This window comes from Mixophyes fleayi, chromosome 2 (genome assembly GCF_038048845.1).
Source record: "Mixophyes fleayi isolate aMixFle1 chromosome 2, aMixFle1.hap1, whole genome shotgun sequence".
NCBI classification, from domain to species: domain Eukaryota; kingdom Metazoa; phylum Chordata; class Amphibia; order Anura; family Limnodynastidae; genus Mixophyes; species Mixophyes fleayi.
This window is the reverse complement of record NC_134403.1, coordinates 208,892,432-208,910,862: the sequence shown is the minus strand read 5'-3', so window position 1 is coordinate 208,910,862 and position 18,431 is coordinate 208,892,432. Positions and strand designations below refer to the sequence as shown.

At 36.0% G+C, this 18,431-nt stretch overlaps 1 protein-coding gene across 1 annotated transcript in view; it reads right to left on the bottom strand.

Annotated features, from left to right (window-relative positions):
- Nucleotides 1–803: 803 nt before the first annotated feature.
- EPHA10 (EPH receptor A10) overlaps nt 804–18,431 on the bottom strand; it is a 501,782-nt gene continuing 484,154 nt past the window's right edge. The window contains exons 16-17 of the mRNA XM_075195414.1: nt 3,895–4,059; nt 804–1,481 (exon numbers count right to left, since the gene is read on the bottom strand). Of these exons, the coding sequence (XP_075051515.1) occupies nt 1,367–1,481; nt 3,895–4,059 (280 nt within the window). The 3' untranslated portion in view covers nt 804–1,366. The remainder of the gene's footprint in view (nt 1,482–3,894; nt 4,060–18,431) is intronic.

Sequence of the window (18,431 nt, the reverse complement as noted above, 5' to 3'; positions counted from 1 at the left end):
ATTCTAGTTGTATGAATCACTCTTATGTTCTACTAGCAACAGGTACTCTTTTCTCATAATTATACTGCAGAAAGTAAATTACAAATGGCAGCCAGAAGAGGCAGCCAGTCACCCGCTACTTTCCTTGCACATAAAAGTAAATAGGTTAAAAGTGAAACACTCCAAAATTAAATTGAGTTATTGGCAGAAAGAGGATAGGAAACCTTGACCCTAGATGACACAACTATTATCATTAATTAGTAGATATAGAAAAAACTGTGTTGGAGCTGCTTTGGAAAAATGTCTTCTGAGCAGCCAAGTAAAGTTAAGCTGCAGAGGATGAAACAAATGACCTGTTTTTAGGAAACAGTTGCACAATTCTCTTGATAAAACCTAGGAGATGAGCTCCTTTCAAATAGAAAGTATATTAACCCATTAATGATTTGGAAATCATCAGGTGTATGATGTCTGACAACACATTACGCTTGAACACTCTTTTTTAACTCACTGAATTTCATATTAACCATCCTACATATTAAATGAAGGCTCCACAACTATTTTTGCTGCTTTTATGTATTGCTTGCCTAGTTTTCCATCTCACCTCCCCGCTGCTCAAAACTGTCAGACAAACCTTTGCAAAATAAGCGATTGCTCACGTTGAACTTCAACTACAAGACAAATTGCACCACTTCGGCTTCATCGCATTTGCCCCATGAGAGAGATGCCATCATTTAATGCCGCTGAGGAAAAGTGCTTAGTAAGGAGGAGAAAAGCAAAAGACTAGCACTTTCTGCACCAAACACATATCACTTGGACACTTGATCTGGTATAAAAAAAGTATTTTTTCTTTTACATTCTGTAAAAATAAAAGCTATTTATGGGAGTCAGTATAACACAGTTGCTGTTAGAAAAATACTTAAGTACTTATAGTTAATGGAGTAGTTGGCACAACAATATTACAACAATGTACCCCATGTAAAAACAAGTGCACACGTTTCCAGCACACCCTGTATGCCTATGATTCATATAGACACTTGGCCTTGTTAAAAGGCCGCTAAATTCTGATCAGTTTTGAAGTCTATGGCTGGTAATCATTGTAGACACAAAGACAGATTTCACTTCTTCCCAATGTCAGAGATAAAATCTTCCATATAACTGTGCCATCTTTGACCATGGGATATGGTACTACAGCAGCCATGCTTGGCAATTTTACAATTGCTTTCAGGGATTTAAGAGAGAGTTTGGCTCCAATGTCATCCGAGTTGCATTTGCCTCCACCTTAGATTTTGCCTTTCTTTTCTGCTCATGTATCTTGGCCAGATTGGGGGGCTGTACAGCTCTCCCTTTGGATTTTTCAGTCCCAGAGCTTATTTTGTGTCCTTGTGTATCACACCTGCACTCCACGTCCGTGCATTTGTATAACTTGAGCACGTAATGTCTGAATGCCACTCAGAATGGTCTTCTGGTGTTCCACAGAAGTGATTCCTAGACTCATAACATCTCTGCAGAAAAGAGCAAATAGGTGATTCAGAATGTTACCATGACCATCATTATACTATATGAATAATTGTTACTAAATTTTACATTCTAGTTGCACCATTCAGTAGTGTGTGTCAGAAGGAATGAAGATGTGCAGGTGCAGACATGCATCATCCTGTGTGTGGGGGGGGGGGGGGGGAGAGGAGCGACATGTTTCTTCAAAAGCAATTGAACATTTTTTCTGTGCAGCACATGCATCACCCCCTTCTGGCAGGCCCAGCACCTGCCTAGTATGTCAAAGTCTGAACGGTGTGGGCTGGCACTTGCCCAGTTGAGCACATGCCTGCCAATGTGCTGTGTGCATCTTAGTGTGAGTGATGATCTTCTGTTGTCCCAGTACAAGAAGAATGGTTAGGGAGGTTGCATAGATAGGTTCAGCTCACAACTTTAAAATGGTGGAGGGGAGTGTGAAGTGTGAGCAGATGGACCAATCAGGAACAAACATCTTAGTGATTGCTGCCTCTTATTAGTCTTCCTACTCACATCCACCTCTGCAGGATTATACAGCCCATTTTTTTGTCTATGAGATCTATGAAAAATGCCCCCCCCCCTGAAAATCTAATGAATGGTACCTGGGTAGATTGCCTTAACTGATTCAAGGGCTGTTTATAAAAGTATGTAGAATAGAGAAAGTGAAAATAAACTCCAAACCTTGAACAAATCACTATCTAACTACAATGTTCCATAACAGAACATAAGGAAAATTGGGTGCCGTATTCATTCTTTGGAGTAGTATTAATACTAAAATATTATGGACCTGATTCAGAGTAGAACGCAAGTGTAAGTGCAACTTGCAAATTAAAAAGTTGCATGTAAGTGTATGCATATGTACGCTGTATTCAGAGTTGAAGATTTGCCTGAATGAGGAACAGATACATCCTCTTGACAACAGATACATCTCTCAGAAGCATCATTTAAACCTGAATAACCTTGCTAATACAGCAGGAACAACTCCCCAACATGCGAACAATAATAAAAAGTTATCTTTGCTACAACACGCTCAACAAATCCCAATCTATGGCCAAACAACCTCTACATTCACAATATGCATCAGTGATTCATCAATAAAGACAATCACTGTGAGCATATACAATCATGTTTTTCATTGAAGCACTTCCACCAGACAGTTAAAGTGAATCCTGTATGATGATGACTAGTCGAGGCTTGGTTTGGCTTTGTGGCAAGAGGACCCCATGCTGCAGATATCTCTGTTACAGTGCCACTAGCCATGGCTGGTACTAATAAGGTTGGGGGAACCCACACTTTTGTCCTCTTGATTTAGCTATGCCAGCCTAGGCTGGATACACTAGGGCTGGTTAGGATGTTTTTGGTGGGAGGGTCATGTTGTTATTGTTGTTGTTTTTTAAAACAATTGAATCATTTATTTCATTATATTTTAATGGTCATCATAATCAGCAGGGATCTTGCACCACAGGGGAACCTGCCACAACAGCTAAGTCTTTCCAAGAGGCGTATCTGCTACTACTTGCAATACTTCTCAGCATAGCAAGTAGTAGTGTTAACATGCCCTTACTTTGTTAGACCCTCTGACTACTTCCCCCATCCGCCTTCTCCCACTTTTTCTAACCGTGGAGAGGCGGAAGTGGGAGATACAGCTCAGGCTGAGAGCAGGCTGAGATGTATCCTTGGCTACAGCACATGGGCAGTTTGTAAAAGTACTTTTATGTTCTAAATTGCAGGCAAGTTGTCTTGATCTTGTTAGATCCCATCAATAGAAGATATGGTTCAATTTTTCTGTGGAGTAAGGCATGGAGAATACCAAAATATTGAAACTATAAGTGTCACAGTGAGCTAGATAAGAAGATGATTAAGCATGAGGCTATAAAAAAATGCAGTAAGGGATCTGTTATAATAAAATTATTATTTCTATTTTTAACAGCCAACATTATCCAACAGAACCAAAGAATGATGGATTAAGCTATTTTGTGGGATCAAACTGGAAGTTACAAATTACTGTAGCAATGGGAATTTGAATGTTTTCTTTGAAAGGAAGGCTCCTATTCTATTATTTATAGTGGAGTGTTTGTAGTATTTCTAAAAACACACCTCCATATAACCTTAATATGTGTACTCTTCATTTTCTGGAAAAGTTACATAAATAAATAATTCTCAAATATACACCAGGGATTAGAGTAGTTTTCAAGTTTCTATAATAATTATTATAACAGATATTTTGGTAGCAGTGTTGTACATAGTGTTGAAACCTGATAAAATATTGCAAGTATTTGCCTGTTGTCTTTACGTTCATCCAATCTTCCTGGAAGTTAAGTGACATTTTTAAAGGCATATTTCTCATCTGATAAACATGATACTTTTAATATTATTACCAATTCCATACCATAAAATGCAACTTACTGAACTGTCATCCTGGCCACAGACTCCAGGTAGCAATATCCTGCTGCTGTGAAGTTATCCTTGTACCTCTCCATTTCAATAGCCTCTAGCCATTCTCCCACAGAGCTAAATGAGGGGAATGTTGTAAATGTTCGTTCAATTAATGGAATGGAAGTGCTGTGTGATCTAGAAAATAAATATGCACATAGTTAACAGATAGCTTTAGTGGCCATAGCAAACAATAAACACTTTACAGTTTTTCTTTTTATAATTTTAACACCACAAATATCTCATTAAGACAATCTTACAATACTCTTATGCAGGAGACATCAACTAGTCTGATAGATGTCTGAGAATATTTAAATTAAACAACCATTGTTCAATGATGTTTTTGTTCTAATGTACATTTTAACAGGTCTAAGAAACTCCATTATGGCAGCATCATGTAAATATTATTTTCAAATTCAAATACATGCAGATCATACACAGCAAACTGTGTGAGAAAGATCTGTTTAAGATTAAGGGCTAGATTTACTAAGCTGCAGGTTTGAAAAAGTGGGGATGTTGCCTATAGCAACCAATCAGATTCTAGCTTTCATTTATTTAGTACCTTCTACAAAATGACAGCTAGAATCTGATTGGTTGCTATTGGCAACATCCCCACTTTTTAAAACCCGCAGCTTAGTAAATCTAGCCCTTAGTGTTCTTTGTGCCCATGCCAAGCTTATGAGATATACATATCACCTTACTGTCCTGGAAGTCTGCAAGGGAAAACTGCATACAGAGGTAAATCTTTACGCAGTTAAACTCCAAGCTTGCACACACACAGGTGGTCTAATGAGGTAATTACACCAAAGGGAGGAGACTTGTGTATTTAAGTTTGTCTTTTCAGTTGTAAGGTTAGACTGATGCTAAATAAGTTGGCCAATGGATAGAGAGCTGGACTGTGATAGTTAGCATTAGAGTCACTAGAAGATGTAGGCAACTTGGTATTGCTCACTGGTGTCAACCTGACAAGAATGTATCCTGTTTTTGAGATGTGAACAATAAAGCACCATTTGATTTCAAGTAAGAAGCTGTTGGTGTCTGATGTGTGCAGAGTGTCACTGTCACAAGGTGTCAGAAGTTCTAGTAGTGGCTTCATCATGGGATCTGTAAGGAACAGCCAAAGCACAGTTGCCTACCCAGCCAACCAGATGCAATGGTGGTGATTGAAAACTATTGAATACCATTATCTCACACCAAACTGTTTTTAAAGCTGCCCGGTGAAGTGGAGAGAAAGCAAATATTTTGTCTGTGGAGAGACAGATAGGAGCAAAATTACTGTGAACTGTTTGTCACCTTTTTTTTTCAAAGAAAGCAAACGTTTTAAAAATTGTTAGGCATTGTTGCCACACCTTGTTTAATCTCTAAGTTGTGAGTTAGGTGTATTTCCAAAAGACCCTGTGCATAGAAGTTTTGCTAAATGTCTGTGGAAAGTACTGGATAAATGTGAAGATCAAGTTTGTGATTTTAGGCTTCAGTAAAGCAAAGAGAAGTTGCTGTCAGTAAAAATTGTCTTTATTCCAGTTAAGATGGACAAGAAAAATAACAAAATATGTCAAAAGGAAAGTTTACAAATAGGTGTGTCTTAAATACAGTAGGGTGAATTGGAAAACCTACATGGGAGTTTCCAGAATGGAAATGAAGCTGGAAACTCTCATGCTGTCTTCACAAGCCTGGTATTACATGAGTCAGATTATGTGGCCAGGGAAGAGTATGATTACTTGGAGAAAACTTTTAGAGAAGAAATCTCCTGGCTTGAAAAGATAAAAGCATAAGGAGCTGATTCTGAGTCCTTGAGAAATGAATTGGGCGAAAGTTGTATTAAGCAAAAGGAAAAGCTGTGGAGGCTTTTAAAGAAACTGAAAAGATATTGCAGCAGAGAGAGCAGGGATTTGTGGGTTTAGAATCTTTGAAAAGTGTGGTGCATACATTACAATTTTTTATGATGAAAGAGAAAAAGCAGTCGGCGCTCCTAATGAGATAGCAGCAGAGAAAGACCAAAAAATGTCTGTTTTAAAACAAAAGCTTGTCGTGGTTCAGCAAGAGGTGCACACATCAAAAGAGTCTATAAAGGAACTTGTGGAAAGCAAATTAGAGCATTTTCAGCGGAACCTCATGGTGTTGTTTAGTCAGTGAAGCTTCATAGCGCTGCTATTGGTTAAGGTCCAGATGTGGTGTCATGAAGTAGTGACCTGTGTATTTAAGTCTTTCCTTTCTTTTGTAAGGTGTGAGTGATGCTGAAAATGTTGGCCAGTGGATAGAGAGTTGCACTGTGATAGTTTGCATTAGTGAACAATAAAGCACAGTTTGATTTCAAGCAAGAAGTTCTTGGTGACTGATGGCTGCATGGTGCCAGTGTCACAAGGTTTGAGAAGTTCTAATAATAGGTAAATATATATATATATATATATATATATATATATATATACACATTTATATATATATATATATATATATATATATATATATATATATGTATAAATATATATATATATATATATATATATATATATATATATATATACATATATATACAGATTACATCATTCATCATTCCACAAAAAACAGGATTACTGTGTATTGTGCGGAAATTCGCAATATTAATAAAATGAAGAGGAGCATCAAAGTGTTGGTCTTTTTCCGAGCATCATACTGTGCAAAAGTGTGGTCGAAGTGGGGGAGTATATGGTGTATGCCGTACCGCAACTTCTCCTTCTAAATTTCCATAGTGTGTAAGATATAATAACAAAACCTTGTCAGACTTTCTAAAGGAGATTTTAAATGCCAAACACTGATTAATCTACTGCAGGGTGAGGTTACACAATTTGCACAAACGTTAATTGTTTCCTGCGTGGTCAGATATCACTACCAAAAATACCTTAGTACACTAAACATACATAACTACATAAGCCTAAACAAATATTAACACTCTAATAATAAAAGTCATAAGCACAATCAGTTTGCTTAAATTCATTAAGATATGACGTATGACGCACTCACAGTTAGAGGTCAATACTCAAACCTACTTACTACATTCAATGATAAATAATATAGAAAACACATTTGAACTCTGTTTCTTATATACCTACATAAATATTGTACCCCAATGTGGATGGGGTCTGTTTAATGGGGACTCTTTTTGCAAGTTTTTGTAAGTAACTGTACAATGGGGATTTTATTTAACAAGTAGATTTTCTTTATGTAATAGTGGCCACAATCGAAGGAGACTTCTACCAGTTGGGAAACTGGGCAGATAAAATCTCCATGTAACAGGGTCTCTCAGGTGGCCTGGCTCAGCTTTTGTATCGAGAACATGTAAAACTCCATTTAGCTCTACGGACAACCTGTAGCCCAGGAGGCCTCCCAAAAGTGCCCCATTCCTGAATCTCATTTTACCATTTCATTCTGCAACATGAATTCATGTTGGTACAATATGAGATTTATTCCTGATACTAGCCTGTATTTAACAAGATATCCAACAAATATCCTGTGTAATATTCTTACATTGGGGAAAAAAAAATCTCTATGGGTTGTAAACATAAGCAGTAAATATCCTTGATACACATTAAATATAAAACAATGACTCTGTCAGTTGTTCCTAATGAAAATAAATTGAAATGCCAGAATGTTTATATTCTGTTTTTTTATCTCATAAAAAGTATATAAAACCATAAAACAAATGCAGTGAAAAAGTGTCCATAAAATATTTGTCATTCAAATAAACAATCCAATCATTATGGCAACAAACACAGTCTCAATGGTAAGTATTAAACTCAATTCTTATAATAGAGACCTTTGATATCTTTGCATGTCTAGATTCTCAGACCTAGATTTACTAAACTACGGGCTTTAAAAAGTGGAGATGTTGCCTATAACAACCAATCAGATTCTAGTATTCATTTAGTTAGTACATTCTGCAAAATGACAGTTAGAATCTGATTGGTTGCTATAGGCAACATCTCCACATTTTCAAACTCGCAGCTTTGTAAATATACCCCTCAGTATCACAGCTTTTAAAGTTCTTCTTAGTGTTATCCTAGCACAGGACAATATGCTGGTCTTACCATGTCCTGGAGATTGAAACCAACTAGTATGGTTTTCTCTAACATTGCTTATCTGACCTTTCCTATGTTTTGTGATCCACTATCCCTGAGAAAGTCAGTTCATGCGCTTGAAATGTGCATGAAATATTACACAAACATTCTTTGAACTGTTGAGCTCCATTGTCCTCATCAGCCCAGCTACAGACACACAAGAGAACCCAGCCATCGAAAATAGCTCTGTTCAGCCCCTGTATAGCTACTCTATCCAGTGATTTTTTGATTCCTATGGGGATGTAGAGCAGCTGAACAAAGGGGAGTTATGGGAATGCGATGGGATTACAAATGATGAGTCTACTACAAGCAAAACTGGTGATTGTGGTTCTAGACTGAATACAATTTTGGGGATACGAAGTACAGTATTTTACCTGTTGCCCCCGAGGAGCCTGTAAACAACATTATTCTGAATGTTTTGAACCTGACTTTCACCAAAGGTCAGTGAGGCATGGTAGAAGAAATTGCAATGGACATTTTGGCTAGTTGTTTAGTAGATAATATCCTAGGGTTTCTTTAATTGGTTCATTATTTGAGTTGGGTGCTTTGGGAACTGGGATAAGCAGGCATTACCACTTGGATGTGAATGTATATTTTTACCTATATGTTTTATGCTGTCATGTGTTGTTTGGTACAGTCACTAGCTTTTTTGTTTTACTGTGAACCTTTTACTCAAAGGGTACAATAAATTTTACTATTGGTTAATCCTGGCTTAAACAAAAATTCCTACTACACATTGATACCAAATCCCTACATCCTAAGAGAGAGTAGTTTAAGTGAGGACCTAGGTCAGACAAACAGAACAAAACCCTGACGTGTGTTTCGCTAGATGACAAAGCTACGTGGGTCACTGTTTTGTTCAGTTTGTCTGACCTAGCTCCTACAATCCACTTAATATGAATGAATGAATGAATGTAATAGTAAAAGATAGGGATTATCATCTACTGTGTGATGCAGGGTGGCTAGTTACATAGAGCTGTCTGATTGATCTATTTAAGATCTTTTGATCTTATTAATTTATCTATTAAGTGTAAGGGGGAATATTGTACAACCTATTATCTATGGAAATGGTTTAATGTAAGGTTAACCAGAAAGTAATCCCTCAAATTTAGTTGATAACAAAATTAGCAGTTTGTAATTTCTCTTAAACACAGGATTATATGAGACATAGCTCAAATAGTGTATGTAAAATGCACACACCTCTATATTGAGTGGAATTATAGAGACATATCTGTATTAATATATATAACAATTGAGCTTCTGAATATATATGTATAATTATTTAAAAAGAGGAAGGACAGACAACAGAGACATTACATTTATTCTCCCATTTTATATTCATCTTATATCATTTTGAACACAAATACAGCACACAAGCATGTTTGTATTTATGTTAACTCACTTTTAATATTTTGCTGGTAATCAGGGGTCATATATATTTGAATTAAGATTAGTAATAAAGTGGGGATATGTTATTTACTTTCAAGCATCCCAGAGTGCCCCTATATAAACATACCCCTTTTCTTTTTATATCTTGGATTGTATTATAGATATGGAAGGGAGCACCTCCCAGTAGATTTTTTTCCAATTTGATCTGAGTGACTTAAAGTATAATTTTCCAGGATGCAATAAAACCCTAGTTTGGAGGGTACTGTTACTTTAAGGAACATATTCAAAACCAATAAGATTCAAATTGAAAGGAACACGTTTCATCTTGTAAGCCCTTCAGATCAATACACCACTGAGTGAGTTTGACCTGATACATCACACATTTGTATTGCTGATTTATGAAGAATAGTCTCTATAGATAAGAGTCTTGAATGCATTCAATTTTAAAAAAAAGCATAAGTTAACTAAATGAATCCTGACTAGAAAAAAACAATTCATATTTCATTGATCTCTGTTGTTAATTAAATTGTTGGATACAGAAGCAGAAGTGTGTTACCCTTACACATTTTACACTTTACTTTTAATCCATTGTGATGCAATGTAGCCAAGTCCTGTTTTCATTTTCTCTTTTACTCCATGGTTGAAAAAAGCCAATTGCAATAGCCAATCGCTTTGAAAATTATAAAGCTGTAATTATATTGAAAACTGTTATTATATTCCTACATATAGGGAGCATTTAATTATAATTATACAGCAGTATAAAGAACAGAGATGCATTGTACTGCAATCTATACAAACCAAACCAATTGCACAGCAAGAAAAGGAACATTCGAGAGGACTGACGGAGAATGCAGGTATTGTAAAGATCGCAGAGTAATGAAAGTGTGCAGCAATTCGTGACTGTAAAAGACGATAGAAAATTACACGTTTTAAAGTTGAAGATGCTTTCAAATAGTAGAAAATATTTATTGCAGTAGACTTAGTAATAATCCATGGAACAAAATAGCCCTGAATAAAAAAGTTGAATTGTACCAAACATTCTATGTTTTCTCTAGGGTATGGATAACATGCAGCTGCTTAAAATGTAGAGCCCTACCAAAATTATTGCTCAGGGCTATAAGGAGAACAACAAATGTATAAGGTACTAGTACCTTACAAGTTAAGTTTGTCATCTGTAGTGTAACCAGATATTTCTTCAACATTTGCAATGAAGTTAACTATTGTATGGTATCACATGATATTATACAATGATAATGGTTATCAAACAGCAGTATAAGGCATTGCAAACTGGCTGTATTTGGTGAGTAAATGCAAAGTACAAGAGTGTAACATCATTGGTTATTACAGAAACAGTAGTAGATGACCTGGGGATCCAAGGACAGTCCCCTGCAGCAGCCTCAAAACACTGCACCTACACTTGTAATGTCTTTAGTGACAACTATAGATAAAAAAAAGCTGCAACGATATGACATTATAATTACCTAATTCTAATGTAAGGTTCTAATTCTGAACACAGATTAAAATGATGATGTTGAGAGGGACAGGTGGTGTTTACTTACATTTGGATACAGATGTTGAAATTAGAGATGGTGATGATGATAATCGATCAATTGGTTTGAAATATTCTACCTCCCCATTCACCCAGTATATAGTGAATTTGCATCCTTCACCCAGGACAGTTCTGATTGGTGTGAAGAGGATGATGATAGTGATATTATTACAGCACTTACACTGCATACCAGTGTCACTCATGAATATGACAATGATAAATCAGCTAGCCTTACGATTTGTCACTATATTTCTGATAATAATGAGTCAGAAACCATTGGATCAAGTAAAAGTGACACAATGATGGCTGATAATATAATAAAAACAGTATATTTGCAATGTTTGAAAAAAGAAATGAAAACAGAAAGTATTTCACAAAGTAAGTGCTTCAATATCCAAGTTGATTCTTTAGCTGCACATACAAAGAAATGACGTAAACAGGTTTAATTCAGATGTATCAATGTAATAGTTTTTTACGCTGTGTTCGCTGCAAATTTACAATAAGTACTCTTCTGAAAATTCATTAGTAAGTGTCACGAAAAGCCCCCTCTGGCCACTCACTGATATAATATATTATCCTTTATTCACAACATCAAACAATATATCACCTCTATTTTGTCAGGAAACCTCTCCTGACTACCTTTGCCTGTCACAAACCGCACTATGTGCAATTGTGACAAGGAAGTGTTTACTTTAAGGAGACACACATGATTCCAGCACTCAGTCTCTTTTTTTACCTGTCACACAGATTATAGACCTGCTGAATCGCCCCCTCAAAAGTGCTCTCAACCGGCCTCCCCACACACACTTCAGGTTTTCCACCACCTATTGAATAAGGGCAATAGGACCCCAATATATTGTCTCACACTGGCTTACAATGAGCACTCCTTGTTACCCACAGTTTAGCAAGGCACACACAAGCAATCAAAAGGTTAAGACTTAACCCCTCAAGGCTTGGTATACAAATGTATTCACAATTCACACCGCAACAATGAAAGGTTTAGCATGGTCAAGCAATCTATCACTTCTAGCTAGGCAGTAAATTTATTTAGAGCAATAAGGACGTCACCATTAAATTTTTAAATTTAATATACAAAAAGTACAATGCTTACAGGTTAATAAAAAAACAATGAATAAACAATTGACATAATATACACAAGCAAAACAGTTTAAAATAAAGGGATTCATTTCAGAGTATAACTTACAAATAAGTGGTATACTCTGAGTCAAGGGAAATTGGCTTGAAGATGGACAACTTATCAATGAAAATTGACTTCCCAAAAGACTGACGATTTCTTGTAGCTGTTTTTATCTTTTTAAAGACACTTTCACACCTTTTCCCACCTCCAGGGCTGTGCTCTATGACACTGTTTACAACCACAATTTGCATATTGCCTGATTTAATACCCAATTCTACTATGCAACCTAACTTTTCTGTGGAGTGTCATACAGACCCAATTTTATTTTTAATAGATCCACTATGAATTTACCCATCTGTTGATCCCAAACAGGCCTAGGTGGAGGGTATGGGTTGAGCTTATACGCATTTCCTCAACTTCTCTGTGTGGCAGAATTCTTAATTTGACATATGAGCTGCCCTTCATCATGCTATTGAGGAATATGTGGTTGACCACTACTTTTATTGATTTTAAGTGGCAAATTTGAAAAACTGAATTATTTCTGTCTATATAAAACATAGCCAGTCATCATATGGCCTCCTTGTGCCAGACACCATAGTGAGTGATTTTTAAAAGTCTATTCAGTTGTCACAACTCCATCCTAGGCCAGGATATAGCTCACTCCATGAGGTCTTAGACACTGACACAGATGACACTGCTATCTTATTTCACCAGGATGTGCAAGGCCACAAATAAACACACAACAGACCCTCTGACTTCACATTTTACACTTTAGTAGCTCAATTTATCAATGTTTTCATTTGATATATCATATTTACACTGCAGTTATATTTCAACCTTATTTCCCCTAATTGTGTTATAGGTTAATCCTTATAACTATAATTCCTCTATGATCACTACAGTAAGACAATCGTATAGAATTATTTACAAAAATGATTTATATTTTCCCTCTATTTTAAATAAAGTAAAATAAATACCCATAATAATAATAATAATTTTTTAAAGATTACATTATCCCCAATTATACTATTCACACTAATGCACCCTCACAACTGTCCCAATCTCCACTCTGAGCCACATTTGCTCCACTTGTTTCAACTCTGCCCTTAGAATGTAAGGGCACAGCAGAAACAATAGGAGCTGTCTTAGAAACTTAGCTCTCTAACGAGCAGGGTCCTGCACATCCTTTATTTTCATGTCTGCATTTTTTTTGTCTACCTTGTATGTCCCTGTTTTATGTATGTGCTGTTTTCCCTACTGTAGGGTGCTATAGTATCTATAAAAATATTCACCCCTTTGAAATTTTAGGTTATTGTAAAATTTTCTCTCCAGGCATCCTCTCCCATTTTCCAGCATATAGTGATTCTCATGTGCAAAACATTGTGTTGGTCACATACAAAATCTGTTAAATTCAAACCATTCTACAGCCGAGCCCAGAGCATGTTCCATACCCAATAGGTTGGAAAGACATTGTCATTGCAAGTTGAAAATAAAGATCCTCTCCAGATGGATTAGCACTTTCAATATTGTTGCTTGTGCTTGTGCAAATTCATGAGCAACAACAATCAATAACTAACTATTTCATGGATGATTTCTAGGCTGATAGGAGACTTATGACATCCTAGGCAATGGCAAAATCATTGGGGGACTTATATCGGCTGCTCACCCACTTTGACGGAGATGACAACCTCAGTCTTGTGTTGTGTGCAATTAATGATGAATGTGCTGTAGCCAATACTATCATGGTTACCTCATAAATAGACAGTGATCTCTAGAGCAATCTGTATTCTTATTTTTTTAAAATATTCTTATAGGAGTCTATTTTTTTGCTTATATGAACAATCTGCTCTCACTTTAATTGATCCAACACAGCCCTGAACAGGTTAAATACACTTCAAGTTAGGAAGATATTGCCATTGCACAAGTTGAAAATTGAGGTCCCCTTCAAACAGCATATCGCTTTCAGTACACTTGTGTGGCTTTCTGAGCAACATAAAGCCACCATAAATGACATGGTCATGGAACTTTCCAGGCTATTGACATCCTGGGCAATAGCAAATAATGGGGGACTTATGTTGGCTGCTTGCACATTCAAGGGGATTCTGATCTCTGACTTGTGTTCTATGAATGAAGACATCAAGGCCACTAATGATAAAGTCTTCACAGAATCCTTCTTTTTGGCTTGTAATTGTATTTGCAAATAAATACTGCTGGAATCTAAATTTGGTTGCCCAGATTTATTGGCAAGTTATAATCACTGTTAACTTTTGGACTCCTATAACTGTCCACTTTGAAGGTGGTCTACCTAGGACCTCTCAAATGCAAGCACAAACTCTTTTCTGCGGATATGTACCTGGTGAAAATGTATGTGCACCATAATATTTAAATATGTGTTATCATTTTCTCATATTTGTTTTACTGAAGATCACTGTATGACCTAGTAAACTAAAGAAAAACAATAGTTTTTACATTTTTGTGTGCAGAGAATTTTCATTACAAATGTGGCCTGATAGCAACTGCAGAGAAAGAGATATGGGTAATCAAGTCTGCACACCAATTGAAGGTTACACAATTTCTGTATTATCTATAACAGAGTTGGGCACCCAAGGGGCACAATTGTCCATATTGAATCTCACCAGAGGTCCTCCTGAACAACTGTATTTTTTAACTATAAATATGTTTGGTGAAGCATGGAACAATCACACAGCCTGTTCTGTAATATGGTGCTGGTGCCTTTTCACTCACTGATCAATAACGTTAGTCAATCATGCAATAAATCTACAGCTTAGGTTACATGACCATGTTGACAATGTACTGTAAGGTCTTCATCAAATGAACATTTTCTAAAAAATTTCTCTAGCCGTGTATGGTATGGAATACAATGAGAGAAAAATAAATCTCTTTCCTTCTGTTGAACGATGTGATAAGAATTTGAGAAAACGCTCAAGCAAATCAGCCTTAATGGGCTACAGCTTTAACAATGCTTCTCTGCAACATGTGCAAAAAACTTGCCGTATATAACTACCATATATATATATATATATATATATATATATATATATATATATATATATATATATATAAAAAGAATAACAATATATATATATATATATATATATATATATATATATATATATATATAATTTTAACCTCTGTTGCTTATACTCTTACATGTGCCTATACACATAAGTGCAATGTTTAAGATCTACCGCCAGCATGCAAGCAATGGTCTTGGTTATAGGCACATGGTGCTTAACACTAGTTACTTGGTTTAAAAGTTTATGCGGCAAAGTATATATGAACTCCTTCTCCTTTCTTATTTAAATCCTTATCTCTCCTGGCCTTAGTCTGACAACTTTGATAGCTTCTTTCTAATCATGTATAACACAGTATATGAATTCTGTAAGTACTTTTATGAATTTAATGTAAGCCAGTGGTATAAGAAGACCTAAATACTGATACAAGTTTCAAGTTTCCTTACATGCATAAAATACATAAAAGCCAGCTTACAGATGAAGTTCTCTTGACATATGTCAATATATTTATGTTCTGTAAAAATATAAAAGGACACAAAGCTCCTCCTAGTGCAATTCCATTGTCACGTAACCTCTACCGACACAGAGTAATATTGCTCTTACAGAAGAAATTACTCTGTACCGGTGGAGGCAGAGTTAGGGACAGGAAACAAGTAGCCCAGCATAGCTAGTGAATGAGAGCTGAGATCTGTATGTGAATTAGTGGCTCAACAAAATTTACAGACGGACCATTAATGATCATATATGCAGTACACAAGTTTTTAATTTCCAAACAAGGTTACAAGTGAATAGTATAGCACTAGGAGGTGTCTTATGTCCTTTTATAATTCTACAGAACCTATGTCATCCTTGGTGAATAAACCGGAGTTATATATCTGTGCATATTTTCTAAATATGGCCTAGTGTTTTTTTAATGCTTACATTTAGACTGATCAGTACTTCAGTCACATTCTTTAGTTGTTGGATAGATCAGTAAATGTCTGTAATTTAGTGATATACTGGTGGGGGTCAAGCACTTGGAGGGAATAAATTAAATAGTAATAAAATGTAATAATTTGGCATGCATGCTTTATACTAATGAATTTTGCAGAGTTTGACAATGATTTTTTGTACTGATGCATAGAAAATGTAGTTGAACAATGCATTGTATTTAAATCCAACCAAGCTTTAAAAATGCATGAAGACCACAGTAACTCATCCTTGCAGTATAAATATTTCTCTATAAACAGAATTGCAAGTCATTTCCCTCTTTTCTGGGTAATGGATCAATAAAAGGTCTTGGAAATTGAGAGGTGTTTCCATCACTGCATCAGTGCACCATCAGCAAAGTGTTAGGGATAATCACTTCATTTCTTGCTTGTTCTGGAAATCTTACACTCTCTACTTAACTTGATAACGCTCCAGCTGGGAATAGGATTTGTGTACGGCGAGACCTCTGGGCCACTGCGGATGTACTGACTGATGATGAATAAAATATCGAGCAGTACAGAGAGAGCAAGACAGCGCACAAGCAACATGCCAATATTAGACCACATAGACACTAAGTCAATAAAAGTTCCAATAACAGGTCCTGTCTCATGTAATTCTAAAACATAATAAGTCAGCAGAAATCTCTATTGTTTAAAGATAGCAATGTGAAAAAAATGATGATATACAGCTTTATTCTATAAAGTCTGTTTCACATGAGTGAATTCTCAGTTCTCTTCTGCACAGTTGATTTGCAAAAAATGGCCAAACCAAGAGCACTCTTTTGTATGTATATATGTGAGTATACAACTCAACTTGAGCTATCAGCTTTGTTGCATTATTCGTAGGCACTGCAGCAGAAAGTCTTGATGTGAATACAACTTCTGGTCAGATATGAGTGCTCTGATTAGTGCATAAAAATAAATGGAAATTTATGGGACATAAAGGCACGTATCAGCCAATTTTGAACGTATCATCTGCACAATCACACTGTGGGAGTGAACTGGGCGGGGAAGGGACATTTTGCATAGTGAATTTACAGTAGGGGTGTGCTGAACTGAAGCACACCCACCCACGTCCAAATCCAGCTCTGGGGGGTCTCAAATTTATTTGTTTTTCTGCCATATTTCTTGCTCCAGCTAAAGTGCTGATCAGGAGTGCTGACAGTCTTGTATGCATGCAACTGTAAAAATATATTTTATTTTCAATAGACATTAACAACATTCTATTAAATTTATTTTATGGGGAAAAAAAATATATATTTTTTTAAACTGTTTTATCATTAATGGCTTTCTAATTAACATGTAACATTTATTTTCTTTTATTCTCATATGCGTTCTTTGGCAAATTTATAATCCACAAATGTATAAGACGTATCCTACAGCGTCTTGTGTAGTAGAGCACAGCAGATCTGCCCACGATTTCCAAAGCACTCGTATCTTGAGACGTTTCGTGACTTGCTGAATTCGGGAGTGCGTAAAGCCTAAATACATGCGCATAATACTGAACACGGGTTGCGGTCAGAATGCGTGCTTTAATAAATCAGGCCCAATATCTGTATATATGCAGTTAAAATTAGAAGTTAAATTGCAATATTAATACATTTTAAAACATAAGTTTTATCAAGTTTTTTTTATGTATACAGCATGTATACAATATGAATAAAACATTATTACAAAGCAATCATACTGTATTTTTATAAAAAATTTGCCCTTTTCTGGAGGACTGGCTAGAGACAAGCTTAAGCAGACGAGCATCAAGCAACAGGATCATTGTTTAATTTGGCTATTCATCTCTGGCATAATAAGGGGATGTTAGTGTAGTGAGAAAATGATCACATGCAGGCCAATAGTGGTCTACATCTGACCGCATTTACCAACATGCCTGATAAAGATTCGATTGATTTAGATCATATTAGTAACGGCACTGCAGGCATATTTCTGGCCATGTAATCCACCCATGTGCCTGATATTGCTGTGAAATCATAGCATTTGTGACCAGCATAACTGACCTGACAATTTTACATAACAAGAGTATACAGAAAACCTTTGGAGCATGTTAGAACTATTTGCCTGACAAAGCCTATATAAATGAAAGTAAAATCATATTTTAATATTTCTGAAGGAAGAATGTATATTGATAAACATCTAATAGTCTGAACTTGTAAAAATTGTCAAGAAAGTTGCAATTAATAAACACCAATCAGCAACAACATTAAAACCAATGACAAGTGAAGTGAATTACATTGATTATCATGTTACAATGGCACCTGTCAAGGGGTGGGATATATTAGGCAGCAGTGAACAGTCAGTTCTTGAGGTGGCTATGTTGGAAGCAGGAAA